Genomic DNA, 27,756 nt, shown 5'->3' with positions numbered 1-27,756 from the left:
TCGTCTCTGTAAAAATCTTCTCCTACATGCTGTATGATTAACAGGGAAACTCTGTGCTGCCTACTCAGTAAATGTGTAAGAGGGCAGAGTGCCATCCTGCCTTACGCGACTCCAGAACAACCAGAAAATAAGTCAAACCACTTGGGACAAGTATGCTGTCACTCCATGTTCAGATCTTGTTACACAAAGTCGCATGGTAATGATGAAAGCGTGCCCAGGCCCAGAATGTTAAGCGTAGTGTGAGGTGCTTGCCAGCGGAGGGAGTAGGGAGAGGAGACAATCGCGCTTGGCCACGGGACAGAACAAGCGGACCTGGTGGGAATACACCCTAAGATGTAGACAATTGTCTTTGTACCAAGAAACAAAGTTCTCCGCCTGACTGCACTCTTCTGTCTCGTCCCTTTTATCAATCCACCCCATAAGTGCAGAATCACCGGAGAATTTCTGCAAGCGACATGACCTGCTGGTATATTGATAGTTGTTGGTGTACAGAGTAGTGCTGGGAGGTATACCGGTTCATTCTGAAAACCGTTTTTTATTTTTGTTATGATACGGATTTTTCTTATACCGCAGCACCAGTTTAAAGAGCGTAAACAATATTTGGAATGTGGTGCAGTGGGAAGCTGTTTAAGGGGGGACCATTTTCACTGCTACACCGCTAAACACGCATGCAATGGAGCACGTGTGTTAGTGGAGGTATTGAGCGGTGAAAATGGACAGATAACATTCGGAAACTGAAGCTGTAGCAGACGGTAAAGTTGAACATGATGACAAAGAAGAACTTTTGCTGAATAAAGGAGCCATGTCTGTTGTCTGGAGATACTTTGGTTTTAAAAGGTCAGACGTGGACCAAACAACTATAGCTCAACAGCATTTGCAGTAAATAGTTGTCGCCAGGGGCAGCAACACAAGCAATTCCACAAACATGCTTTGGAGTGCCATGAATGTATGGAACTAAGATTGGTACCATCCACGTCCTCCGGTAAAACTGAAACAGTGAGAGGACACTCGAGTCAGACGTCACTTCTAGAGGTACTGCCTACGACAAAAAGCAAGCGGTGGATTGAGATAACCAACGCCATTACAATCCATATGGCTGATGTGTCAGTGGACAGAGATTGGTAACATTAACAGAAAGTGGAGTTGGTTTACAAAACATATTCACCATGTATTCCTTTTCTAAGACAAGTTCAGTGCAATACAACTTTTGACAAGCACCTCTGAATATTTGACAAAGTCTAAATGCCTCTTTGGATGGTTGAAAATATGTTGTCAAAATTATAGTTTTAAGTTGTTTGCAAAATGTGTTCAATTAAAAGGTTCTGTATATTGAGTGCAACAGTCATGCAGTGTGATTCCTTCTCTTCATTAGTGCCACCCCCTTGAAAAGTGTCACTTTATGGGGCCATGCAAACCTGCATTAATACTTGTGTGCACATTCAAATGTACGATTCTCATGACAGTGGAATACGTTATTCTTAGCCAGTCTACCGCAGTAATTGCAGTGGAAAATGTGGTCAACATCCACTCATGCATGGGAACAAAATACTGTAGAATATCGTGACACTGGTATAATTTTGAAAAATACCATGATATAGAATCTTGGTCATACCACCCAGCACTAGTACAGAGTGAAGTGAAAGCAGACAGGAGCGCGTCTTCTGTTGGTCTGCCTGACAGATAGTCCATTATCCTGGACACCACAGGTTTGGTAAGCAGTGAGGGTACCACTGTGCCGACACAGAAGTCAATGTAGTCTGTGATGCTGTGGCCGAGCCCCTCACTGTCATCTCTATGTGACTTGCACATCGTAGTGTGTACCACTCTTGTCTTTAAGCAGGAACAAATCCCAGGGGCTCAGGACCAAGTCTCAGAAATGGACCTGATCCACACTTAGCATTTGAGTCAATCAGACAACTCCATGAGAGACCAAAGTGTCTTCCTACTAGATCTTCATGCCATGTTTCCCAACTTGCAGCTGATGCCCTTAGGCAGTACCTTCATTTATCACCTTTCACCTCTTACTTTACAAATTCTCCATGTTTTGCCCTCCTGTTTCTATGTAATAATTATTTTCTTGCTGTCTAAATGAAATATGAATCCCAATATAGAAATACTTTTAGTTTCTTGTGTGCTTTAAAGAATAACCTGAGCTTGTGAGTGAAACGTTGACTTGCTGTGAACACTGAGGCCTTGTCCTCAACTTATGTAATGTTGATCTCTTCTGATGACCTTTAATTGTCCACGGGAAAAATGTAAAGGTGTGTATCCTCTTCAGATGAGTTGGAAGGAGGAAGTGCATTTTAATGTAACAAAAAACGACAAACGACCCCCAGAGCTGAAACGTATCATTGTGTCCAGGTTTGGAAGTCTGTTATGGAGAATAAGTCCGACTAAAGGCGAGAACTCTGCTGGTGTGCAGTGCTGCCTTTACGCCTAACAAACCACCAAATCGGCAGAAAATGGCATGTGGCTCATGTGTTTGTGACAATATTAGTCCAAGCTGTGCCCTCGTCCAGAGGGACTGACCTGCCCAGGATTTTTATTCTCCACTGTCCTAGTGTTAGAAAGGTTTGGAAGACGGCAAGTTAGACATCTAAGCAAATGTTGAATTAAGACATTAACTAGAAATTGTGATTGAGTGCTCTTTTTGCTCTTTGTTTCCTTAAATTGCAGGTCTGTTAAATTGCATTTTAAAAAATAATCCTTTCTTAATAATGTGAACAGTTTTCAGTGTGGAGTTGTGTCCTGTCAGAACAGAGGCTAATGGTGCTCTACTGCTAGTACTGAAATTAAAATGGCCAGTCAGGGTTTGTCTGTTTGATTTGTTTAAAAAGCAGACACAGCACTTGGTGGTAGGATGCTCTGTTCAGCAGGTTGCTGCCACTGTTGAGGTTCTTCGTTCCGGTCCTTAGTTATCGCATATGACTTTCTTCTTGGTTACTCAGTTATTCCAAATCCACTTCCAGCTATTAACTGAATGTCTCGTTTCTTAACACGTCGGTCTTGTGTGCTTTATGATTTACTGGCGCTTGCTTCAGGTCGTGCAGTTGAGCTGAAAGAGAACAGTAAAGGTGCTACTCGTTCTGTCAGGTGTTTTTCACTCTTTGTTTCCTTAGACTTCTGCATTTTGTACACATTGTTGGACTATAAGATCGTTTAGTGAATATTAAAGTATGGTTTTTAGCCAGCAGAATGTGCTCTCACTGTAAATTTCATCTTACTGTGTTTTTAATCTCATTCATTCTTTTTGATTCTTTTCAGGTGTTTGTGGAGTTTGAAGATGTGCGCTGGAAAAGGAATTCCTGGGTCAAAGTGTATGCAGAAGATGTTCAGGCCTTCTTGCTGGAGACCTCCATTGTCTGGGCACCTCGTTCAGAGCCAGTCCTTATTCAGGAGGTTGGGATTCCGGTAACCCGCTGGCCAGCTCTTGTGAGTTGAAGTGTAAAACTGTGTTATGTTGTTTTTCCTCTGTGATGAAAATAAAGTGAGGTTCTATATAACAGCACACTCCTCATACACAACTTTTAAAATGAAAACTGTATGATTAATACAAATAAAATCTAAAAGTTCTTTCTCTAGTTAGACGTACGTGTACAAGACAGACACCTTGAGCCATTGCTTAGGGTTGTCGGTGCACAACACCGTTGACTCCGACTCCTCAGTTTGTAACTAATATAAATTTACTGTGTTGACTGAAAGCGCGCTTCATCACTGCCAGCCGGAATCATTAAATTAGTTTTTACCACTCTAGCCTGTTAAAGGTCAGGTTTAAAGGCCGCAGGAATAACGTTGTTATGGCCTAAAAACTAACATTAAACATAAGATTAAAGTTTGTATTTTTACCTAAAGGCTAGAAGAAAAAAATTGCTTAATTGAATCACAATGTGTGAAAATTGGAAAAGTTAACTTTATATTACTCCGGTAAGCCATTAAGTGCTGCTGACTCCACAGCCCTGAACACCAGTGGCTTTGTGGCTCGTTGGTCCAACAGATGGTGTGCCAGTCTGGAACAGAGCAGGTTGAAGGGCGGGCGGCATTTACTACGAAATAAGCAGGTGTGGCTGGTTATGTTTCAACGTAGGGATATGTGATTTAAATGTGCAGCGTGCATTCTCTTGTTTCTCTTAGTGCTTTTCTTACCCTCTGGATGTGTGCTCAGGTAAAATCAGGTGATTATGTGATAATCATGACAGACAGGCTAAGTATGAAAAGCTGACAGCATCCCAGTAGTGGAGGCACCCAGTGCTATGAAGATTGCACCAAGGGGAGGCACTGTAGATATTAAAAAGACTCCGAAAAAGAATCACATTTTGTTTCTTTGCAGCATTTTTACAAATGTTTTCTTTCAGTTCTTGGTCATATTTAGACAGACATTTTTGGTTTATTGCTCACAGTTAAGGTCCGGTCAGGGCCTTTGCTCCAACTAAATTGTAATTCTTCTTCTTCCAGTTCCTGCCCACCAGCCGTCACCTTATTTTCACTGATAGCCGTGTGCTTTGGTTTATCCTTGTGTATGGCCACTGTCGTTGTGGTTTCTTTAGTTTTATTGTACTCTGGGGTCAATATACTGTACTTGAGAAAAGAGATTTAATAGCAGAAAATTAAAAAGTCATTGTTAAAGCTTACAATTCTTAAACACTAACAAAGAGTTACTCTCACTTGCTAATAATTGAGTTTGTTGTCTTCTCTCTCCTTAAGGTTTTCCAGCCTTTGGTCGACAAGCTGGGCCTGTCATCTCTTATCCCTGTGGAGTTCTTTGTAGACCGGGTCATGGGATTTGTTACTGACAGAGGCACTCTGCAGAGGTTTGAGGTAATAAACTGCTCTTCTGTTCAGTGGAACTAAAGAGTATGTAAATGTTTAACTTTTATTAATGTATAAGGCAGGGCAAGGACCTGATTTCTTTGTAGACAGACCGCTCTTTTAGTTGGACAGATACTTTAGTCCACACACCCAGTTTGTGATTTCTTTATCTCTTATATATGCTGAAGAAAGTGTTTGCTATGTCAGAAAGTGCCAGTTGTGCAAACATTTAAATGTAAATCCATTTACCATTGGAATGCTCCCTTTGTTTAGCAGGTACCATATGCCCTCCACTGTGTCCTGAGTCTACCTCTCCATCATCTTGCAGTGTGTTGTGCCTTGTATGTCTCTTGTGAGAGGCACATGAAAGCACCTCAGCTGGCACCTCTTGAGCGGATTGCTGACCTTCTCACCCTATTTAAGACACTGAGCCCAGCGACCAAAGCCAGAATCTTCAGTGTGCCATTCTTTTGGTTGATACTTCGAGCTTGTGATCATAAGTGAAGAAGGGGGTGTAGACCAGCCCTAAAATTGACAGCTTTGTGTGTGAACTTACCCCCCTCTTCACCACTGTGGTTTATAACAATGTTCATACAGCTAATGCTAGTGCACCAGTTTGTTGGTCAAACCCTCCGCTACGTCTGCCCTCATTTATGAACAAGACCTTAAATTACTTGAACTCTTTCCTCAACTTATGCAAGCTGGTCATCCCGTAACCTAGGAGTAAGCCACTATTTCCTGGGAGGATGACCATGACATCCGAATTGGAGGTGCAAATCCTTATTCCTGCCACATCATTCACTCACCTGCAAACCATTCTGTTGTGTGAAGGGAGAGAGCAGCCTGATAAGGTCAAGGGGACAGAATCCTCTGCTGTTCCAATTTGGATACCCAAGGCACCTGAGCTGTGCTTTTGTCCTCGTGAGTGGTAGCGGAGAAGAGACCAGTCCACGGCAAAGTCCAGTGCCACACTGAGCAATCTCGACTTAATAATGGAAAGCATGCAAACATTGCTTTCATTCCACAAATACTTTAATCAAATGGAATCCCATACTCTCTTATGGCCTTGCACAAGAAATCGACAAGTCCACATGGCACATTGAGTAACTCTGCAAGAACAAAGAGTTGGTCGTAATAAGTCAGCCACTGCTCCTCTTATTCTGATCATTAGCTGTTGGCTCTCATCCTCCCTCAGATGTTTTTGTTTTTTTGTTTTAACATCATAAATGATAGACATGATTTATATCAAGATTTCTGTTATTTTCTTCCCAGACATAATTAAGTATTTCTCAACCTTTAAGTATTTGCGACCCGAGTTTTCATAACCGTTTTAATCGCGCCCCCCTAACGTTTTTTTGAAAGGAGCCCACTAATACCAATTTGTTCTTTTTTTAATTAATGATATATCACAGAAGCATATTTTATTATACCTACTTAACTTTTATCAACATTTATGTAACTCTATTTTTATTTTTCTAGTATCAGAATGTAGTTTAAGTTAATTTGTTTTGGTTTCAATAGATGGATTTTCCATATTTTTGATTCTTGTTTTCTTTTTCTCACATCTTCCCGCCCCCCAGATTGAGAACCACTGATGTAGGGAGTGATTGTGGTGGTGGGCCTACTGGTCTCTTTGTTTAAGCTTCATGACTGGGGAGGCTGAATTCAGTGTCCCTCAGGATCCTTGGGTCATGTCAGACCTTTACTAGTCCTCATGCCTGCAGGAATTCCCTGTTGATTCGAGTGTCTCAGTCACTTGTATGACATGTACTTACAAGTGTGGTGTGTGTGGTTTGTTAACAGATGTTGGCATTAGTGCTCCTTGTTAAGTACTAAAAAACCATTGAAAGTCTCCGTTTTCCCCCTTGGGGACAATTTATAAACTGTGGTCTTGTTTCAGAAATGGGAGGCCTTGTTGGGATAGGTGACATTTGATCTGCGGTGTTAATTCTGCATTAATTGAAGAGTTAAGGAATAACAAACTGGGAAAGGTTTTTGTTTCATTGCAGCTGTGATGTCTTCTTCTGTTTTTCTGATTTTTTTTTTTCTTTTCTTAATTTGAGTAGATATTTGAAAACTGACAACCATCATCATGCTTTACAAAGAAATGTTCATAGAAGCCAAATGTCACCATTGGGCATAACACAAAACACTAAGCATGGAGTTAGCAAGGTTTAAAGTCATGACAGTGTCATGTGACAAGCATTTTGTTGTTTTTATTTGGTTTCTTTGCACAGCTGGAGGACGATCTGCGAAGTAAGCTTGTGCAGGAGCACTCGGTGCTGCAAGTGGCACTGACGAGCTGGCTGAGCGAGTTGAAACTGCAGGAGATCCTGAGGAGAGGTATTATCTTCAACACATACTTTTCATATCTGCTCAGTTGGTGATCTTGTTGGCTGTATAGTACATCAAAGAAAGACCACAAGTTTGAAATGTTAGAAGGCTACGGTTGTGAACAAGGATTAAGTTCTTGGTCACTCAAATAAGACAGCCTAAATTAAACTGAATTATGAGGAAGCTAAATCGGTTTTCTTACAACCCTTGGGATGCCCCTGTAATGACCACACTTAAATCTAAATCAGCTGAACCATCATATAGTGATTTTTAACATTAGACTTTAAAAGAGTTTTCATCTTTTGCTTGAAATGACTGACGTTTCTGCCTTAAGTATTAAGTTTTAACCCTTTTAAAAATGACAGGTTAACCAGTGAATGTGGGTAGAATCTTAGTGACTACTGTAGAGCAATTGGCAGTGCAATTCTGAATTGTGTAAAAACAAAAACGGATGAAATCTTTATTTTAATCAAGAACAGTGATTTTGTGGTGGGATTGTATTTGGTGCAGCTGCCTCACAGCATTATATTCTGAGTTCACAGTCCACCTTGTGTGATGACCCTCTGTTTTGCATTTGCATGATCACTCCTGTCTATTTTTTCTTTTGGATTACTTCCGTTTGCCCACCTTTTTCAAAATGTGTAGTACACTTTGATTTGTAATTCTAAATTGTGATAGAGCAAATGAGCATGTCTGACTTTCCGTAGACCACTGCAGCAGTCAGGCTGTTTCCTACATGCAGTTCTTGTGACACTCTATTGGAGTAAGTGGGTTCAAAAATTAACAAATATATTTTTTTCATTTTAAATATCTAAAATATATCCCTCAGTTCATTTTCTAATCTGATTTTCCAAACCAGGGTAGTAATGAGGCAGTGCCAATCCAGCAACATTGGATGCAAGAATGAGCACTGGACAGAGTTTGTGCTTCAGTGTGTGTTTCCCAGCCTAAGATTAGGGTTCCTTAAGTGTTTTACTAGCGAGCATCTGCAGAGGGTAGGTCCTACTGGATAAGGGCGGGGGGCGCTTCGTTTGTGTAGCTACACGTAGTCATGCGCAGACATCAGCTGCCGGTTATTTAAGTCCTCTTTGCATTAGAAACACTTGGGTAATGTTTTGGGTCATTTTACTGGGGCCAGTGTGCACTTTTGTAGAGAGGGTCCAGATATGTCAGCTTGGTTAGTGTTGTTAAAACTGTGCATTTTTGTTTCTCTCTTCTTTCTTAGCAAAAAAAAAAAAAAATCTAATTTCCCTTTTTCCTTGTCCACTGTTACCACCATGCAGGACCCTACACTATCCAGGGCCAGAGAGTGAAGTTGTATCAACCAGAATATGAAGGACATTGGGTGTCGGGGATGGTGTCACAGCACAATCCAGTCTCCCACATCATGGAAATCACTATTGCTCAGGTAGGAATAATCCATCTGATGCTTAAAAGAAATGGGATGTTTCTGCAATATAAAGTATTTACTAAAAATGTTAGTAATATTAAAGTATAATTTTAAGAATTATTTCACAGCTGGTAAGTTAACTTTTTAACATGATAAGCAGTTGTACTTGACCAACTTTCTTTATTCATTTTTATTCATCTTACTTCTGACATACAGTAGTTGTTAGTTTCAAAGTAAATTTGGTGGAGAGAATAGAAGTGGGGCAAATAGATAGTTAAGAACTCTGGTTGGCTGGGTATAGGTAAACACTACAAAGTGGAAGTTGTGCCCCGCAGGACCTGTCCGGCATGGCGTCCACTTCCTGTCACTCTCTCTTTCTTTCTGTTTTTATTGGGATAAAATGTGTCATTTAAGTTATTATGAAAGTAAAGTACTTTGATAGATTGATCAAGTGTAAATTGAAGTGTAAGCTGTTTCTCATTGGCTGTCTGAATTGTCTTTTACATTTTGGATTGCACTATTAACTGTCAGTAATATTTCATCAGGGTGAAGAAACAAAAGTTGTTGATCCTCGAACAGTTCATGTAACTTTGGCAGATGGCATTCTTGATGAGGTAAGTAAGGTCATTGTGCTAGTTTAGTGTAGTCCATGGGGGACACAGGACAACCACAGTAAGACCTTTTTGGGAGCATGTCAGATTGATTTGAATGCCCCCCCTTATAGCACTTTGCCACACCCACCACATGATGAACCACCTCGGGATCCCAAATTAGGTGACACCTCAGCACCCCACTAGTTTGAATGGAATGGAACAGTGAGAGTTTTTTTTTTTATTATTATACAGTAGCCGGAGTGCCAATTCTGCCACCAATCTGCAAATTGGAGGACCAGAGTGGCATCTCTGAATTTTCTATCCACCATTCACAAGTCTCTCCAGCCACTCTCTCTTCCAAGTCCAAACCTGCTTATTCCAGTTCATGATTGCAAAGCCAGAGCATATCCTTCTGCAAGGCAGGCCCAAACCCTAGACCAGGCTGCCAGTCAGTCACAGGGCACACTCCTACACTACTTACACTTGACCACACATCTGTGGGCCTGATAGCCTTAAGAGAATTTGAAAATGATTGGTCTGCGTAGTCGGAGAGCGACGTAAACACACATACTATTGGACTCTGCACATGCAATGTCACTGTCACATTATTAAAGGCTGACATTCAGTCTTTGTCAGTTGTGTGTGCTGTGATAGATGAACGACATTTTCATTCTGATTAAACACCAATTTGTTCAGAGTTATAGCTGGCTAGCATAAAAGACAGCTGGGCCTGTTCCTAGTTCTTTATCATTTATCAGTGTGTTTTTGGAGTTAGTGGTTAAGTGTTGAAAAAATCTCTGTTAGATTTTCCTGTAAAATTACAGACTCTTGAGTTATGTATGTTACTTCAGTTTTGATTTTAACTGTTATGGTTAAATGCATTTGCTCTTGATATGTTTGTGATGATGAAATTAATCAAAAACCTGGCAAAAATCCTTTTAGCTAAATGAAGGTTCATTCTTGGTATAGCTGTGTATCTGTCAAGCCATAAGAAATGTTCATTGCTGCCCCGTTTTTAGCAGATGTCTTTCTTTTTTTGTGCAGTCTTTGAGTGGCAAAAAGTGCCGGCGTAGGAAAGAGGGAGACTTAAAAGCTGATGGGAGGAGAAGAAGAAACACATCAGATAGTGAGCCCGAGACAGGGATGAAGAAGTTAAAGAGTGGGGAGAAAAGTGAAGCGGACAGCAGTGGCAGTGAAGGAGGGGAGAATGGACTGGGGTCCTGGAAGTCAAGTTGTGCAAGTAGCTCAGTTGTCCTGCCTCCCAGTACTGCATCTCCAAATATGGCAGCTCACACTTCTTCACAGGTACACCCGAATATCCGGTTTGCCACTTACACCAAAGAAAATGGCCGGACGGTGGTTGTGCAAGATCGACCTGTGGCAGTAGACCCTGCTGTTTGTTCCCCATTTTCCTCCACTGTTTTCCCTTCTGTTGGTCAAAAATCTCTGGGATCGGGCCTTCCTGCACAACAGCTGAAGGAAAAGCTTTTGCCAGTAGACCTGCCTGAGAAAGAGAATGCTTGTGCTTCTCCTGTGGCACTGGGGGGGTTCCCTCCAACAGCGGGGCCTATACCAACCGCAGTCCGGATTACAGATAGTGGAACCAGTGTGGCCGGTTTTGCTGGACAGAAGACGAGCAGCTGGGCCGCTGGGCAGAAGGAGGTATGTACTTTACCTGTTCTTATCTCAAGGGTGCTTGTTTGAGGCCGAAGAGTTTTGTGAGCAGGTTGAGATAATTAGTCCCTGGCCTTGTGAAATTCAGTGGGAAGCTGGAATGTCCACGTGTGCTGCAGAACGGTACGAAGGATACATTATAGGGTGGTCCAGATCTAATTATGCAATTTTCATTACACTATAACTTATTAAATTTATTACATAGAGAATTCACAGCACCTGCCCTGCACATTGAGATTGCACTTCAAATTCTTTTTGTTGCCGATAGATGGCAGCACCTGCTCTGCATTCCAAAATGGCGGGGAGACGGTTGTCAGTCCAACAGCTGCATAATTAGATCTGGACCACCATGCAGTTTGCCCTAAGAAACATCTCTTCATGTAGCATTGAGTCTTTAGCATATCTACCCTTAACCAAATTACAATTAGCTTCTAAGGCAAAGCTTTCTTTCCTAATTCATTGTTTAAATTTGACATTATTTTGAAAATGTTTGAACTGTGTGACCAATTCTGCTTTACGCTAACTTTTCTTTATGCTACTTTGCACACATAACTGCAGGCTAGTGATGTGTTGTAACAACAGGGTGGCAGATATGCATGGTAGGCTAACTGGCAACTTAACATTAACCCCAGACGGTTGAGTGCCAGTGAACGCTTGTGCCCGATTCTACAAGGAAAGACTGCGGGCTTGGTGACCACTAACTGGACATGGCAGACTGGCTTCTCCATTTGTGCTATTTAAAGTTTTAAGTCATTTCTTTATTAATAAACACACAGCACTCATCTGGTCGTGGTGTAAAATGTACTGAAAGGTTACTGGCATCACCTTTCTGTCTGGTAGCAGGGGATGAACCTGCCATTTCTCAAATGAAGGACCTCCAGTGTAAGGCCTGTGTGGAGCGGGTTTAATCTGTGTTATTACACAGAAGGTGGTGTATCCGCCATGCTGCTTCCACATTCATTGTCGTGTGTTGCTCTTCTGACTGTGCACGTCCAAGGCAATGACAGATGTGCAGGGAGAAGGCTTCATTTACACGTGACGTCTTCTCTCTGTCGTCAAAGGGGCTTTAAAGCACAGACATCACGCTAACATGAAAACCCCTTCAGTATTTCAGAGCACTTTTACTTCATACTAATTTGATCTGTTCAGAATGACATTTTGTGACATTTCTTTTGTTTCCCCACATTAACAAACGGTTTGGGGAGAAAAAAATACGAAACATCCCAATATCTTCATAGCTTCTAACGACATTTCAGTGGGTGAGCACCTGGTGTGCCGTCACTGTGCTCACTTATGTCAGTCCATACCTGCCTCACCTCCTCTTTTTAGTCTGGCTGTCCCCGGCCTACTTTTATTGCTGTCCCTGGTGCTTCGTCTTCAGTTCATCACTTTGGTTCAACCTGCACTTGACATCACTGATGATTTGCCCCTTCATCGGGCACTGGGCTGTATGCCTACAGAGCTGGATGGACTTAAAGCCCTCTGTGTCTAGGTTGGTGTTTTTTTATGGACATTTTCTCTTTATCTGAGCTGCATATTTTGTATTAAAAGAAATGTTGTTGTTGACATTCAAATATTTTATCGTATTCATTATTTATTTATTTTTTTTATTTGCAAAAAGGAATGTGTGGAACTCTAAAACGTGCCAATTCTATTTAACACTAATCCAGGAGACATCCTAACCTCCAGTGCCTATTGGACTGCGTTCTAGGGCTAAATTAACACAGAGGGGCAGATGACTGTTAGTGTGCAGTTCATTTACTAAACGTTTTGTCATTCTGCAGATGGTGACACTTGACGTTGTACACATGACATGCTGGACACATTTTGTCTTTCAGTCCTGAGGCCTGGTAGTGACAGCACTCTGAAAGAGTTTAAGCGTTTGTTGCTGATGTGTAGCTTTCTGCCCCGATGCTTTCCCACCCGTTTTCTAGTGTGTTGGCGATTTGTCCATCGCAGTTGTGATTTGGTCATACAGTTTGGGATGTCCGGTCTGTTCAAATATATATATATATATATATATATATATATATATATATATATTTTACAGCTTCATTATTTCTTTATTCAGTGTGTTACTCCAGAGACTGTGCACTTAGCCCAAAACACAGTTGACTTTGTAATTCAGGCGTAATGATGTGATATTCCCACAATATGACATTTTCGTAGACAGAAATGTTTATATTATGAAAGGAAGCTCTTGAAATATTCATTTACCATTGCACAGATCCAAGCACTACAAACTAAACTAAAGTCCGTGTGCAGATACACAGTCATGTACCTGTCATGTCTGTAGGGTTTTTCTTTTTAGCTGTTTATAAAGTTGGCTAAATACTCACACACAACATTTGCACTTCAGTAGATTAATAAACCACTTCTGTAGTGCAAAACCATCTAACTTCAAATCTAACCTTTAGCATTCGGAGTTACCATCTGACTACAAGCACTGCTCAGATAATGGCCGCCTTTGTACTTGCTGCCATGTTGACCCTTTAGCTGTGGCTCTATGAAGGGCTTCAAATGACAGATTTCTTTTTAAGAAAATGAATGTCTCGACACCCTCTGAATGAACTTGAGACCTTTTTGCTTAGACAGTATCCCCCAGGGTTGACAGCACTGGCATAGTGGGTACAAAGCGGCATGTTAGGCCAGAGCAGCAAATATTTGACGCTTGGCACCATTCTTCCTCCACTAACCCAGGGGACTGCTGTTGCGAGCAGTATTGCAGGGGCTGCTGGGTAAATTGTACCACTCTAGAATTCCCCCCCCCCAAGTGGAGGAGCCACCCAGTATGTCCTGCAGTTCTCTCTTTCACTGCCACCTCCTTAGCTCATGTGCCCTTTGCTTCTGTGCTGATGTTGCCAGTGTGACTCTGTGCTTGGCGCTCTATTTAGACTTTTTGCACAGAGGAGTGAAAGGGAAAGTGGAAAAGCGTAAACCTTTGTTAGCCCAATAGACAAGTCAGTAGACAGGGTTTACCAAAGTTCAGTAAAAATATTACAACAAATACACATACAAGGATTAAAAAAATAAAAAACTGTCCATCAGATAGCATTGTGGGACTTCTTAAGGATGTCACAACATACATTAATGAATGCGGCCTGCTTGATAAATAAAGAGTCTGCTCCGCACTTTCTTCTCTATTGTAGTTTCTCAGTGTTATGAAACCAGTTGAGCCTGTCATTGATGTGGACCCCCAAGTATTTGTAACAGTGCGCTACCTCCACCATTCTGTGAATAGTTATTGGGCGTAGAGGCCCTTTGGTTGTGAAAGTCAGTAACCAGTTCCAATACTCCGAAGTTCTCCAGCTGACTCCTCTACCTTTGCTGTGTTCCGTTTGACCTGGGAAGTTGGAATTTCCGAGTTCCTAGTCAGAGCTTTCAACAGGTTTGCCCCCAGAACTTGGAAACTCTGGGCTGGTCTGTCAAGTCCTGGTTTGTCTGACTTCAGATCATGGCATCAATCCAAAATGGCGACATCCACCTAACTTCAGTAAATGCTGTAGTGTGTGTTACTGTCTATTTGTGTCTCATTAAATCAGTCCGTCACACAGTGTCGTCCACTTCTGTCGTCTTTGCTTAAAATGCCGTGTGATGTGTTGTTCAGCAGTTCTGAAAGAGCAAGCACAGCAGAGGTTTTCCTGGAGACGTCTATATTGTTTTTCCAAATATTCAGCTCAGGCATGACGTCATTCCTAGCTCTGACTTTCAGGGTAAACAGAACTTGGCGTTTCTCTCATCCCCATTGTCAAAACACCCCTTAAGTGCAGAGTCATCTGAGAATTCCTGCAAGTGACGTGACAAGTCCCAGGTATACAGGGGAAGAGAACAAGAGACAGGCCTGCTCCAGTCTTGCTCACATCTATATCAGAGAGCCACTCCTTGAGCCCCTCAAGCTGTAATTTGCCTGATGGGTAGTCTGTTATTGAGGACACCTTAGGCTCACCCCCCTTAACAGCAATGGTGGCACTAGAGAAGTCAAACAACGTAACCCTCACGGTGCTGCCATCTTTGTCCAGGTAGGAATTAGCCTGGTGGATGACATAAGTAATTGCATCTTGCACTCTAATCTTTCTCTGGAAGGCAAACTGCGGTGGGTCCGAGTGGTCTTTCACAAGAGGACCAGCTTCTGAAATAAAGTCCTCCCTCTCAGACACACAGTTGACACCATATTAGCTACCACAATCCTTTGTATTTGCTTTTAACCTAAATAAACGTGAAGGTAACCTGATTGGCAGACAGACTGGTGCTCAACTTTCTTTTTTGGTTTTCCATTCGCTGCCTCGTGTTGCTGTTTGTCCAGATGGGGGTGGCGAGTGAAATCGCGCATCCAGAGCCTTCCAACTCAGAAGGTAATCACGTAATTTACTAACAGAATGGTGCAAAATGTTTTTGAGGATGGCACTCTTGGCGTTTGCCAGCATTTGAGAGTCGTTTACATTAGGAGTCCTAGCTTCTCAATCAGTGTTTTAATCGATTATCACTTTTGTAACAATCTTCAGTGGTTTCAATAGTTTCATCAAGTCATCCACATGCATAATGTCTGAAACATTAAATGTCTCGACTACTCCTCACACTTGCACTTGTGAGAGCTGCAGTACTGGCAGCTTGCCGCTCTGAGCAGCAATTGGGCAAACCATGAGAAGTGTTCCAGCGAGTTGGCATGCCAGTGGGAAGTTGGTGCTTTTTTGAAAAAAACACTGCAGAAGATGCAGCTCACTTGAGAGTCTGCAGGCCTTTCTGGGCTACTAAGTTAATTGTGTGTGTGTGAAACACTGAACCTCTGCCCCCCGCCCGCTTATGTACGGCGATGTCCATGTTGCTGGCATTGTCTGTCCTGGAAGCAGTTGGATCACTCAGGATGCAGTGCCTCACTGATGTCGATTCTGATATGCAGTTCATGAAGAGGTGTTGTCTGATGTACGAAGCTGGTTTGATGATGCGAGTCGTTGTTGTAGAACTCTCTGTAGCTTTAGGTGGCCAATAGTTGACAGATGCACACAAGTATAACGTGTAACATTTCTCCTCAATAAATACATAAACAAGCGTAATATTTTTGTGTCATTTGTTTAATTGGGTTCTCTTTGTCCAGTTTTAGGATGTGTAAAAAAATCTGATCACGTTTTAGGTTACATTTATGCTGAAACATGGACAGTTCTGAAGTGTTCACAATCATTTTTAGGTCCACCTCTTTGGGTGAACTCCTGATCTCAGTGATGTGCTACGAGTAACAGCCGTTCTGCCTCTGCTGCCTGCCACCAAAAGGCTTTTACTGTGTTAGATTTTCTTGGGCTCTTTCCAGGTTTTTTTATTTGAAGATTTATGCAGTATAGCCAGTGACAATTGAAACAGTGAAGTATTCTTTCACATACAGTTTTGCAAATTTGCCCAAAAATGCATTTCAGTGATTGTGCAATTGTGAAACTCGAAATTCACCAAAATGATTTTTTTTTTGTTTATTGCCATCCCTCAACACAGCCCAACGTCCCACCACTCCCTTCACATTTTATGCTGCTGGTTTTTGCCTCGCACTGCACATTTGTGTTCAGAAGTTGCACCATCTGCATTTACCTTCCCCAGCTCTGTAAGCTGATCCAAGCCAGGATCCTCCTGAGGGCTCACCGGCAACCCTGTACCCAGGCCACTGGATGTTAGCAGAAAAGAAAGGCCCCCGAATTGGGCGCTTTGGGTCAAAGTAAAGTACAGTTCAAGATTACATATGAAAATGTCTATTTTAAAAAATAAACTTCACCAAGATTCATTATACTTGAGTGTGTTTTTTTCCTGTTTGTGTAATATATGGGTGTTTTATACACTTTGTTAATCCCGAAGAGGAATTTTATATGTATACACATTCATACAGTGTGTATATACACATAACGTTCTCCTTGGGGATTAACAAAGTGTCCAAAATTCCCAAATATATCTACCATATATATCTATCTATAAAATCCTAAGCCTAAAAGTGCAATGATTTTATGTGACTTTTTTATGTCAAGTTTTTTGTCCCACTTTAAATCGGGCTTATTTTAAACCCTACATATATATGTTTGGTATCATTCTTTTCAGAATTTATCGAACTTTAATGTGATGTTGTTAGATTTTCAGATTCTTACTCTGTTTTTAAATTATAAACTAAAATATCAAAGTCATGGTTGTTAATATCAAGAAAGTCGTGGTTTTTATTTTTGATCGAGTAAACTTTCTTTCACAGGAACAAACTATTAAAAAAAAAAAAAAAAAAGATCTCTTCATAACACCAATGTTTATATTTAGGTGATTTAGTTAGCTGGTGGTTGGGCACCAAAGGCTCACCGTATACACATACACAGAACAATACACTCCAAGTATAATGAATCTTAAAACAGACCTTTTCATATGTAGTCTTGAACTTTACCTCCTCACTCACTCGCCAGCTCTACCTGTCGCCATGTGTTGGAGTGCACCTCGCCTGCACTTTGTTTGTTCAGCAGACATCATCATCTACAGATTGTTAAGGAGTAACGTTTGACGTTTTTGAGAGAGAGATCAGAGCTCCGTGTGTTTTAGAGGGTAGCTGCTCATTGCCAGAGATATCACAGCCATGCGGGGGGCGCTCTCCCGTCAGAGCTGAACACCATCAGATACGGTGGCACTGTTTGACATTGGAGTGTGCCTGCCTTCCGGTTGGTCAGAATTACATTTTTTAAAGTTTGTCCTGTTGCACCTCTATGTGGGCGGAGCCACAGGGGACAGCTAGTAATATATCTATGTAAATATAAAAGCCAAATGCCACGAAGACTTGGGACTTGAAATTTGGAATGCAGGTTACCCTTGGCCCATAGGTGCTCACTAAGAAACGGTATGAAAAATTGTGGTCCAAGCATAAAATTTCTTATAGATTTTTAGACCCGTTTGTATGTCTGTCCGCTTTTCACGAGAGAACTACTTAACGGATTTAGATCGGTTTTTTTTTTCTAGAATTTGCTTGAACATTCTGTTCATTTTGCGACTTTCTCATTGTGCGAAGTATCATAGTTCGCTTGTGTTACCGATTTATTAGTGGGCATCCAAGAGAGACTCCTCGGGCTGTGGGGCCCTCCTCAGTCACGTGTATGCCTTTGGGGCGTAACCTTAACTCTGCTTAGTTAGCGAACGAGAGGACTACTTCATGGATTTAGATCTTTTCTATAATTTGCTTGAACATTCCTGTTGATTTTGCGACTTCTCTCACAGTTCGCTTGCAGGAGCGAGATATTCGCGCTAATCCAAGAGAGAGGCTGCGGGCCGAGGGGAGGGGGAAGCGTGGCATCAGGTGGAGCTGGGCGGGGCCTCCTCACTGTCCTGTGTCAATAATACATTGGCCAGTATAAATATATAATCATTATATATACAGTTATATATGAAACTGCATACCTTGTTTCTTGCAACAATTTTGGTTATTCTTGTTTACAAATCGTGCTTAATATTTCATAATATTGTACTATTAACCTTGCTTAATTTTTTTTGATCCAGTTTTTATTTGATTTCAAAAATAGTAAGAGAATAACAGATGAAAAAGAACAGACATTTTTATATATAAACTTGAACCTCCAACCGGAGCTACTTAAAGGAGGCTGGAGCAGTCCCAGAGGCCCGCACGTCCCCCATTGCTTTAATGTCGGTTTAGTGACACTTTGTTTTGGGTAAGTTTGACTCATCAAACCTGTCTTGGTCCTGGTGAGCTGGAATAACAGACATTCTTGCTGTATTTTTATAAGTGAGATCCTTGAAATTCCTCTGCACAGCACCTGCCACGCATCAGATCTTAAACCAATGACCACACTGTGGCTGTCACCGATTGAGGTGTAGCAGCCACGTCTGTCTCGAGCACAGCAGAATGTGTTCATGCTACACGTACACCTCAGTAGACAACATACCTGAGTCAACAGAAAAGACGAGTAACGGTCTCCGTCTTATCAGTCCAGAGTTTCACTCTTCAGAACTCCAGCGCGCTAACTAATGGTATTGGAGTACTGCGTGGTTTCAAATCTTCAGAATATATTTGTTGTTTAATGAGTCCTTCTTTGCCGTAACAGGACCTGTTCTCACAACCCTATTCAAAAATCAAAGGCTCCTTCAGTATCTAAACGTCAAAGAATAAAAGTAAATCATCCTGGACTTCAGTTTTTACCACACTTCTCTTTCAAAAAGCTCTTCCTTGTTGTCTTTTAGTTTGACTCTCATTCTGTTCTTCTGAACTTTGTGTCTCAACTTTACATGCCGTCTTCACCACTGGGGCCGGTCCTCTTCATGCAGCATTCCTTGAGAGATTTGTCCCGGTGACCTTTCTCTCCCTCCCAAGGAAAAACGTTTTCCTTTTTCAAAGAGTTCTCTTAATTTCCCTTATTTGTTTTTGTACGTTGACTAATGTGGGTTACAAAAACAAAAGATGGTCTCAGTCTGGAAAGCATACTGCTCCGTAAATAGTTCAGCTGTAGCAGCACCACATCATCTGTCTTGCTGTGTGGGAGTTTGTTTTAATTCTTGCACTTCATATAATAGGTGGAGATACGTACAGTGCTGGAGGAGAACAGTCGCTGCGGCTTTAAAGTCACACAGTGCCCCCTCAAAATGGCAACGTGTGTGCCACAATTATAAATGCTCAGAGTGTCCCCTAAAGGGGCCTTCTACGCATTGCACTAGTAGTAATGTCACGTGTGCCAAGCTCAGTGAACTTCTGACTTGAATGTTCAGGCAAAATGCAGTGACACACCACCGTCAGTCATAAACATAACCAGTGCTACTTACAGTCACCAGACAGGCGATGCATGTCCAGTGTGGACACTTGGTGAAGCAGGACCGTTTCATGTCCTCATTAGCGTCGTAGCAGTAGTCGGGTGAATCATTCGTCTCCTGGTTTGCCTGCACCTGTTGTTTCTTGTGTTTAAATGAACCGGAGTCTAATCTGATTGTGTGTGTCAGTCTGTAGGAGTAAATCTTAACGATGGAAAGGACCAATAGGAAATCGGCAGTAAGAGGAGGAGTCTTGGCGGGAGCAGCAAATATGAACCTCCGTAGTGTTAGACCAGAGTGTCACTCAGGCAGAGGTACAGGCATGTCCTGCGTAAGCGGCTGGCACGAGTGGTACCTGGGCAACGGTGCAGACGCGTCTTCTCCTAGCCGCAAGATACGCCCGTCATCAGCAGTGATGGTGAGGTGAAACAGAAGGGGATTCTGGGAATTTGAAAGTGACACTCGTGTCACTCACACATGTGCAGGGTGCTGTTCATATTATTATTATTTGTATTATTATTAGACTTTCTACTCTTCTGACTTTTGGTGTTTTGCATGTTTTACAGTAGAAAGATGCGATTTAATAAAAATGCTGTTTACATGTTTTTTTGAGTAAAAAATGCAATGCTAAGGAAGTTAATTGCAGTGGTGGTGAGAAAGGAAAAGCAGGAGTTGTGGGAAAGAAGAGTTGCAGCAGTGAACAGCTAAACAAACAGGCTTGATGGACTGAGTGGTCTCTTCTCGTTTGTCACATTTCGCTGACATTAGAAAAGTCAGAAGTGTAGAAGTATAATAATAATACAAATAATAATAATAATAACATGAACAGCCAAAGCAAAGTAGTCCGGGAATTTTTTTGTCACTTGAACGGCTGCTTGTAGGCCCGAGTAAACAACACTGGCAGCCTGAACTTGATGACTACCAAGCCTCTCCGCTACTCTATACAATCGCTTTTTCAATAACTTTGGTTATCGGTTGCCGGTGTTTCATCTCACAGGGCACTCTGGATATCATCAAGAGGAGTCGCAGCACACTGCTTGATGGTGACTCTGGTCTGTACCGGGAACTGACCAGGACAGAGACGAGGGCTCTGAGGGCAGATAAGGAGGCGTTCGTTAGAGAAATCTATGGTCTAGTGATCCACGGCCTGCTTACAGAGGAATCAAAGCATTACACACAAATACAAATCTGTTCCTTGGACAGTCACTGCCAGGGCGGGTGATGGAGTGGTTCTCACGGGTGATGCTGCAATTGTGACCCGCTGGGCTGGCTACTTTGAGCAGCTGTTTAAAGCTGATTCTCTGGCTAGGACGTTGGACATCTCTGGTCCACGGTTCTTGAGGTTGATCCTCTAGTTAGCTGTGAACCCCCCAGTCACACCGAGATGGCACAGGTGGTGCACCAGCTGAGGGAGAGGAAGGCTGCAGGGGAGATGGACGTCATCACAACTGACTGGAAAACAGGACTTGTTGTCCCTATCTAGAAAGGGGAGGGTGATCACCTGCATGGCAGCAACTACAGGGAGAATAACACTGCTCTCGGGGCCAGGTAAGGTCCTCTCTAGGGTCATCCTCAGTAGGATCTGTGATCACTTGCTTACCTTTCAGTTACCAGAGCAGTCTGGTTTTACACCCAAGAAGTCGACCATCGACCACTATAACAAGAATGCAAGTTTAATGTCACTGTGCTCTGTACAAAAATTATTTTATAAATCCACTCACATGTATAGGCCAGGCCAAAGTTAGCACACAGGGGCTCTCAGCATTTAGGACTGCTAGGTAAGCATTTGAAGAGAGAAGGTACAACTATGAAAATGGGCATTGTACTATTTCTGTGTGTTAGAGATGAAATCGAATCCTCTCCTTTCCTTGTTTGGAACCTAAGTAATAATTCATTCATTAATAATTCATTACATTTATATAGCGCTTTTCTCAGTACTCAAAGCGCTATCCACACAGGGAGGAACCGGGAAGCGAACCCACAATCTTCCACAGTCTCCTTACTGCAAAGCAGAAGCACTACCATTGCGCCACCTGTGAGGACCTGTAAGTAAGGGCCTGCACATGAAGAAGACAGTATATAAAGACTTGGACAGCAGACAAATACTTGAAAGCCAACAGACGGACGGATGGCTGATATCGTCATCCGTCCTGAAAAGCCTTCCAGCGCAGCGACGCAAAATGGCAGACTGTATAAATCAAGATCCCACCTTGGTATTGTCATGCTATTTGGCTTCCTCGTCTGTAATGCTGCGTAAATCGTCCGTAAAGAAAGCTAAGTTATTTTCTTTATGTGATATTTACCGCCGTATTAAAATGGGAGAGGTATCGCCTTTTAATATCATATCTATATAGTTTTCGGTGACTTAAAACGCCGCAATTACAAAAGAACTTATTCCGACTAGGGAGCTATATTGCCCCTAAAAGGAATCGGCCACATCCTGGCACTGAGGGCTCTCATGCAGGGCAAACGTGAATATTGGCAGAGTTTCTTTGCAGCCTTTGTCAATTTTTGTAAAATGTTAGACTCAGTTGATCATGCTGCCCTGTGGGACATCCTGAGATCCCCTCAAGTTACTGGATATCATGGTTGGCCTATACCTGTACTGGTACTGGGAGTGCTGTGCAGAGTGGAGGCAGAACCTCTGTGTTTTTCCCAGTTGATTCAGGGGTCTGTTCTGCTCCTACTCTGCTCAATGCTTGTATGGACTGGGTGCTGGGCAGGGTTGTAGGGTCCAGTGGCTGTGGGGCATCTGCTGGTGAAGAGAGATTCACTGATCTTTACCAACAATGCTGTTATTGGGGGTGGTCTCAAGAGACTCTGCGAGGAGTCTGAGTGTCTGGGCTTGCGAGTGTCCTGATAAAAACCAAGAGCCAGGCCTTTAATGACCTCTTGGGCACAGACATCACCAGTGTGTCTGTCCACGGAGGGAGTGTCAACCTCATTGAGTGACATTCACGTCTCTGGTGACTCTTCTAATGAAGTCAGTAGACGGATTGGAAGAGCATGGGGGGGGACCATGAGGTCGCTGGACAGGGGTGTATGGTGCTCCCAAAATCTCTGCAAAAGGATGAAGGTCCAAGTCTTTAGTGTCCTTGGGCTCCCTGTTTGTGAGACATGGATGCTATCCAGTGACCTGAGATGAAGACTCCTCTCCTTCATGTGTGTCTCTTCGGAGGGTCCTTGGGCACCGCTGGTTTGACTTTGTGTTGCTCACGGAGTTCCAAAAGAGACACATGGCCTGCATTTTTAGATCTTGTCAGTTACGGCACAATGGCCATTTGGCGCGATTCCCCAAGGGCAATCTGGGTCACCGCTGGACCAGGCCAAGGGGGTGACCATGACAGATAGATGGTCATTTCCAGGATTCTGGACCGCGTGTCTGCCTGGGAGGGGTTTGCCAACCAGGATCCCGAGTTGTTTTATTGTGTGGTGGGTGCGGTGAGACGCTGTACCAGTGTATGCTCCCCAACCTGACCTGTGGACTTATTGGACTTTTTTCTAATCATTTTCCATCATTTCACTAAGGGTTGTCTGCTTTTATTGTTTTTTTTCTTTTATGGTCCTTTTGAGTGCTTTATGTATTTGTGAGGGTGTTGATTGAGGTGTATCTGTACTGTATGTACATCTAACTTTTTCTTACTTTTTTTTTTGTTCTTTATTTCGCCTTATACAATTTCTTGTATTAGGAATTTGTTAGTTTTTGCATACCCCTTGGGGTCAGAGCGCAGGGTCAGCCATTGTACAGCGCCCCTGGAGCAATTGAAGGTTAAGGGCCTTGCTCAAGGGCCCAGCAGAGTAGGATCTCTTTTGGTAGTGACGGGGATTCAAACCGGCAACCTTAGGGATACCAGCACAGATCCTTAGCCTCAGAGCCACCACTCCGCCCATATGTGGTGTGGCCTGCACTTGGTGAAGTTGTGTTGGTGGCCCATTCTTATATTCAGTTTTTATTTATAATCTTATTATTTGGTGTTCAGTATTAGTGGCCTTAGGTAAGAACAATACAATGGAGTGACACTGAAGGTGGATATTCTATCGAACTAAACAAAGGTGACAAAGGCACAACAGCTGTACTTCTAAAAAAACAACCCCAAAGATCTCATCTGCACTGCCATTAAAGGAATAGTTCACACCAAAATATATTTGTTACTTACGCCATACGGTTTATAGTGCTGGCCAAGAAGGTTTTTATTGTGTTATGTTTTCGTGGAGAAAGAACGTGACAAAGTTTCTGGTCAGACAGGATCCAATAGTAACCAACGCTGGACAACTACGAATGATGTCACTTATCTAGTCGTGTGCTAAAATAATGTTAAATGGTTACTTCTGGAATAAACATTGCAAATCATAAACCATAAACTAAAGCATCATGGGAAAGACTTGTTGAATTGAAGACTGGCCTCTCCCCCTCATTCAGTCTTCAGTTTAAAAAGTGACTCCCTTGAGGCTTTAGTTTCCTTTTTATGGTTTGTGCTCTTTATTCCAGAAATAACTAGTAATCAATAGTTTAGCAAAAAAGCAGGCATTTTGCACATTTTGAGCACACAACTGGACAACTGACTTGTGGTTTATACATCACATGTAACATGAGATTTTAATTTTTTTCTTCATTTTTCTGTGGATGTTTTTTGTGTTGTTCTATCCAGCAGGGGGTGCTGGCTCCCTGGTTGAAATAAGTTCTTTTTTAATTGCGGCATGTTACATATCCTGAATCTGTGTAGATATAATATAAAACGGCGATACCCCTCCCTTAGTGATACGGCGGTAAGAAATCACATAGGAGAAATAACTTTAATGAAGGTTTATGTGGCGTAACAGATGAGGAAGCCATGACATGACTATTACCGAAGTGGGAGATTGATGTATACAGTCTGCCATTTTTGTCGCTGCGCTGGAAGGATTTTCAGGATCAGATGACGTTATCTCCCATCCATCCATCAGCTTCAAAGGTGTGCCGGGCAATGTGCCAAGGCTTTATACTTTTTCTCCATGGACATGCCATTCCAAACAAGGAAAAGAAGATCCAATATCATGCCGGCTCTGACACACAGAAAGACTGCCCATTTCGCAGTTGTCCTTAACTTGTCTTGTCTGAAGATGCTTGCCTAGCAGATTTAAAATATCTGCATAGAGCAGTGACATATTAAACTTATATTCTGATAACAGGTGTTTGTCGTTGTCCAGCTTTCATTAGTATTGCCAAATAAATAAAGAATTATTGGGTTGCTTTCCATAAAATCCATATATGAAAAGGGTGACAGGGCAGATCCAAGCAACTACAGGCCAATAAGCTTAACATGCATCACAGGAAAATTAATGGAAGGAATTATTAGGTATAAGATTGAGCAACACCTGGCAAGGACAGGAGTTTAACTGAACAGTCAGCATGGGGTCAGAAGAGGGAGGTCAATGAGGAGGCAACAAAAGGGTACAATCAAAGTGGAGCAGATGATATTATTGATCTGGACTTCAAGAAAGCATTTGATAAGGTGCCACATGAGAGGTTTGGCATTAAAAGAAGTGGGAGTTCAGGGTGATGTTTTTAGATGGGTGCAGAATTGTCTGGAAGCAGAGGGTGGTGAGGGTGTAAGGAACCTCATCAGAACTGGCCGATGTTAAGAGTGGTGACCAGCAGGGGGCAGTGCTAGGGCTGCTGCTATTTTTAATAACTATAAATGATTTAGATAGGAATATAAGTAGCAAGCTGGTTAAGTTTGCAGATGATACCAAGATAGGTGGATTAGCAGATAATTTGGAATTCGTTACATCATTACAGAAGGACTTGGATAGCATACAGGCTTGGACAGATTTGTGGCAGATGAAATTTAATGTCAGTAAATGTAAAGAATTACACAAGTAAAAATGTGAGGTTTGAATACACAATGGGCAGTCGGAAAATCGAGAGTCCACCTTATGAGAAGAATTTAGGAGTTGTAGTGGACTGTCAGCCATCGACTTCCCAACAGTGTTCAGAAGCCATTAAGAAGGCTAACAATGTTAGGTTATATAGCGCCTTGATGTGTGGAGTACAAGTCACAGGAGGTTCTGCTCAGCCTTTATAACACACTGGTGAGGCTTTATCTGGAGTACTGTGTGCAGTTTTGGTCTCCAGGCTACAAAAAGGACATAGCAGCACTAGAAAAGGTCCAGAGAAGACCGACTAGGCTGATTCCAGGGCTACAGGGGTTGAATTATGAGGAAAGACTAAAAGAGCTGAGCCTTTACAGTTTAAGCAAAAGAAGATTAAGAGGAGACCTGAGTGAAGTGTTTAAAATTATGAAGGGAATTAGTCCAGTGGATCGAGACTATTATTTTAAAATGAGCTCATCAAGGACACGGGGACACAGTTGGAAACTTGTTAAGGATAAATTTCACACAAACATTAGGAAGTTTTTCTTTACACAAAGAACGGTAAACACTTGGAATAAGCGACCAAGTAGTGTGGTAGACAGTAAGACGTTGGGAACTTGACTTGATGTTTTTTTTTTGGAAGAAATAAGTGGAGAGGACTGGTGAGCTTTGTTGGGCTGAATGGCCTGTTCTCGTCTAGAGTGTTCTAATGTTCTTCCACCTTCAAAACAATTCTGGATGTCGTCCTGATCTTACTCAACACAGTACTAAAGTATCATTTGATGCCCGAGTGACCTCATGTACAGATTACTGTAGTGCCATTCTATCTGGCATCCCACAAAAACGTATTAATCGCTTACAACTTATTCAAAATTCTGCTGCTGGATAATAACCTGATGTTCTCAATCCACTGAACATTTCACACCTGTTCTCTCCCAACTTCACTGGCTCCCCATTTACTATCGGATACAACACAAAATCCTGCTCTTAACATTTAAAGCTCTCCACAAGCTCCCTGATCTCCCACCGACTTGCACTCCACGTGCTCCCTCAGATCCTCATCTACAGCTCTACCTTTTGTACCACACGTCAAACTCTGTTCTGTGGAGCTCGAGCGTTCACTCATAGTGCTCCTCAACTCAGGAATTCTCTTCCCTCTCATATCCATAAGCTTGACTCAGTAACTCATTTTAAAACTGTCCTCAGAACTTATCTCTTCACACTGGCCTACCACTCATGAATTTATCACGGTTACTGCCCGTTATCTTTCATCTTTGCAACTACCTCTGTACTTTATTGCTACTTGATTTTATCATGCTCTTTGTTTTTATATCTTATTACTGTTGTTTGATTTCATTGTAAGGTGTCCTTGAGTGTTAAGAAAGGAGCCTATTAAATAAAATGCATTATTATTATTATTATTATTATTTATTATTATTGGATCCCTTAAATGTCACAAAAAGTAGAACTCGCAAATGATTGAAAAATGATTGAAGTGCTGTATTATTGTAGTATTTCCCTCTACTTACCCTTTACCTGTTTTCTGTAAGGGTAAGTGTAGTTGTCAAGTTCCTTACCGGGTTGGTCTTCTGGCGCACCTTAAGATTAACGCACAGAGAAACTCAACAGTGCCCTATGAATGACACACACACAGCTGGTTAATCTCTGGCACTTTAAACCACACAAGTGCCTTAAGAATAACACAACCTGTCACACTCTCAGCACTTCAAGAGACTTACTTATTATCGGCACGAACAACATAGGATGTTTTAATAATATCTCAGACCTAAATATTACTTTTGGTCTACGAGAAATCATTTAAACATAGAAAGGCTCAGCGCTCTTGACAATCAGCCATTTATCAGCCAAGCACGCCTTACTTGAGGTCCTGTTCCCTTCTATTGGGTGGAGCTCACACCCTCAGCCTTAACAAACCTTGCAGCACAGAGGTAATGGCAAACCTCCGACTGCACCAGGTGCTCAAAGAAATCTAACTTATTCAATCACTCCAGACGTGAAGACAAAGTATAGAATGTTAAAAACAGCATGGTATTTATTACAGGAATAATAATAATACCAGTAGAACAAAGAATAATAGAAAATAGGACTGATAATAAAGTCTGGATATATATATAGTCTTTAGAAAAAGCTTCCGAAAAGATAAAGATGACAAGTATGAATGTCACAGGTGGCTTGTGATCGAGCACTCGTAGTTGTTCATGATGCTTTTCTGACGACCAGATGGAAACAGCTACACGTTGACGTCGCTCTGTCCTCCTCTGATGTCTTCGTTCCTTCTTCTTCCTCACTCCTCAGACGAGGCATATTTATTTTAAAGGTCTACTGGGGGGG

At 42.1% G+C, this 27,756-nt stretch overlaps 1 protein-coding gene across 2 annotated transcripts in view; it reads left to right on the top strand.

The window, feature by feature from the left end:
* The window catches only part of kdm3b (lysine (K)-specific demethylase 3B), a 76,371-nt gene that overhangs the window by 26,183 nt on the left and 22,432 nt on the right, over positions 1–27,756 (top strand). For both annotated transcript variants that reach the window (XM_028813181.2, XM_028813180.2), the window contains exons 2-7: positions 3,265–3,432; positions 4,702–4,815; positions 7,044–7,149; positions 8,424–8,548; positions 9,076–9,144; positions 10,168–10,785. In XM_028813181.2, the coding sequence (XP_028669014.1) occupies positions 3,265–3,432; positions 4,702–4,815; positions 7,044–7,149; positions 8,424–8,548; positions 9,076–9,144; positions 10,168–10,785 (1,200 nt within the window). The remainder of the gene's footprint in view (positions 1–3,264; positions 3,433–4,701; positions 4,816–7,043; positions 7,150–8,423; positions 8,549–9,075; positions 9,145–10,167; positions 10,786–27,756) is intronic.

The sequence above is a fragment of the Erpetoichthys calabaricus genome, chromosome 11 (genome assembly GCF_900747795.2).
Source record: "Erpetoichthys calabaricus chromosome 11, fErpCal1.3, whole genome shotgun sequence".
NCBI classification, from domain to species: Eukaryota; Metazoa; Chordata; class Cladistia; order Polypteriformes; family Polypteridae; genus Erpetoichthys; species Erpetoichthys calabaricus.
Note: the sequence above shows the minus strand (reverse complement) of the source record. Positions and strands in the feature narration are given on the sequence as shown.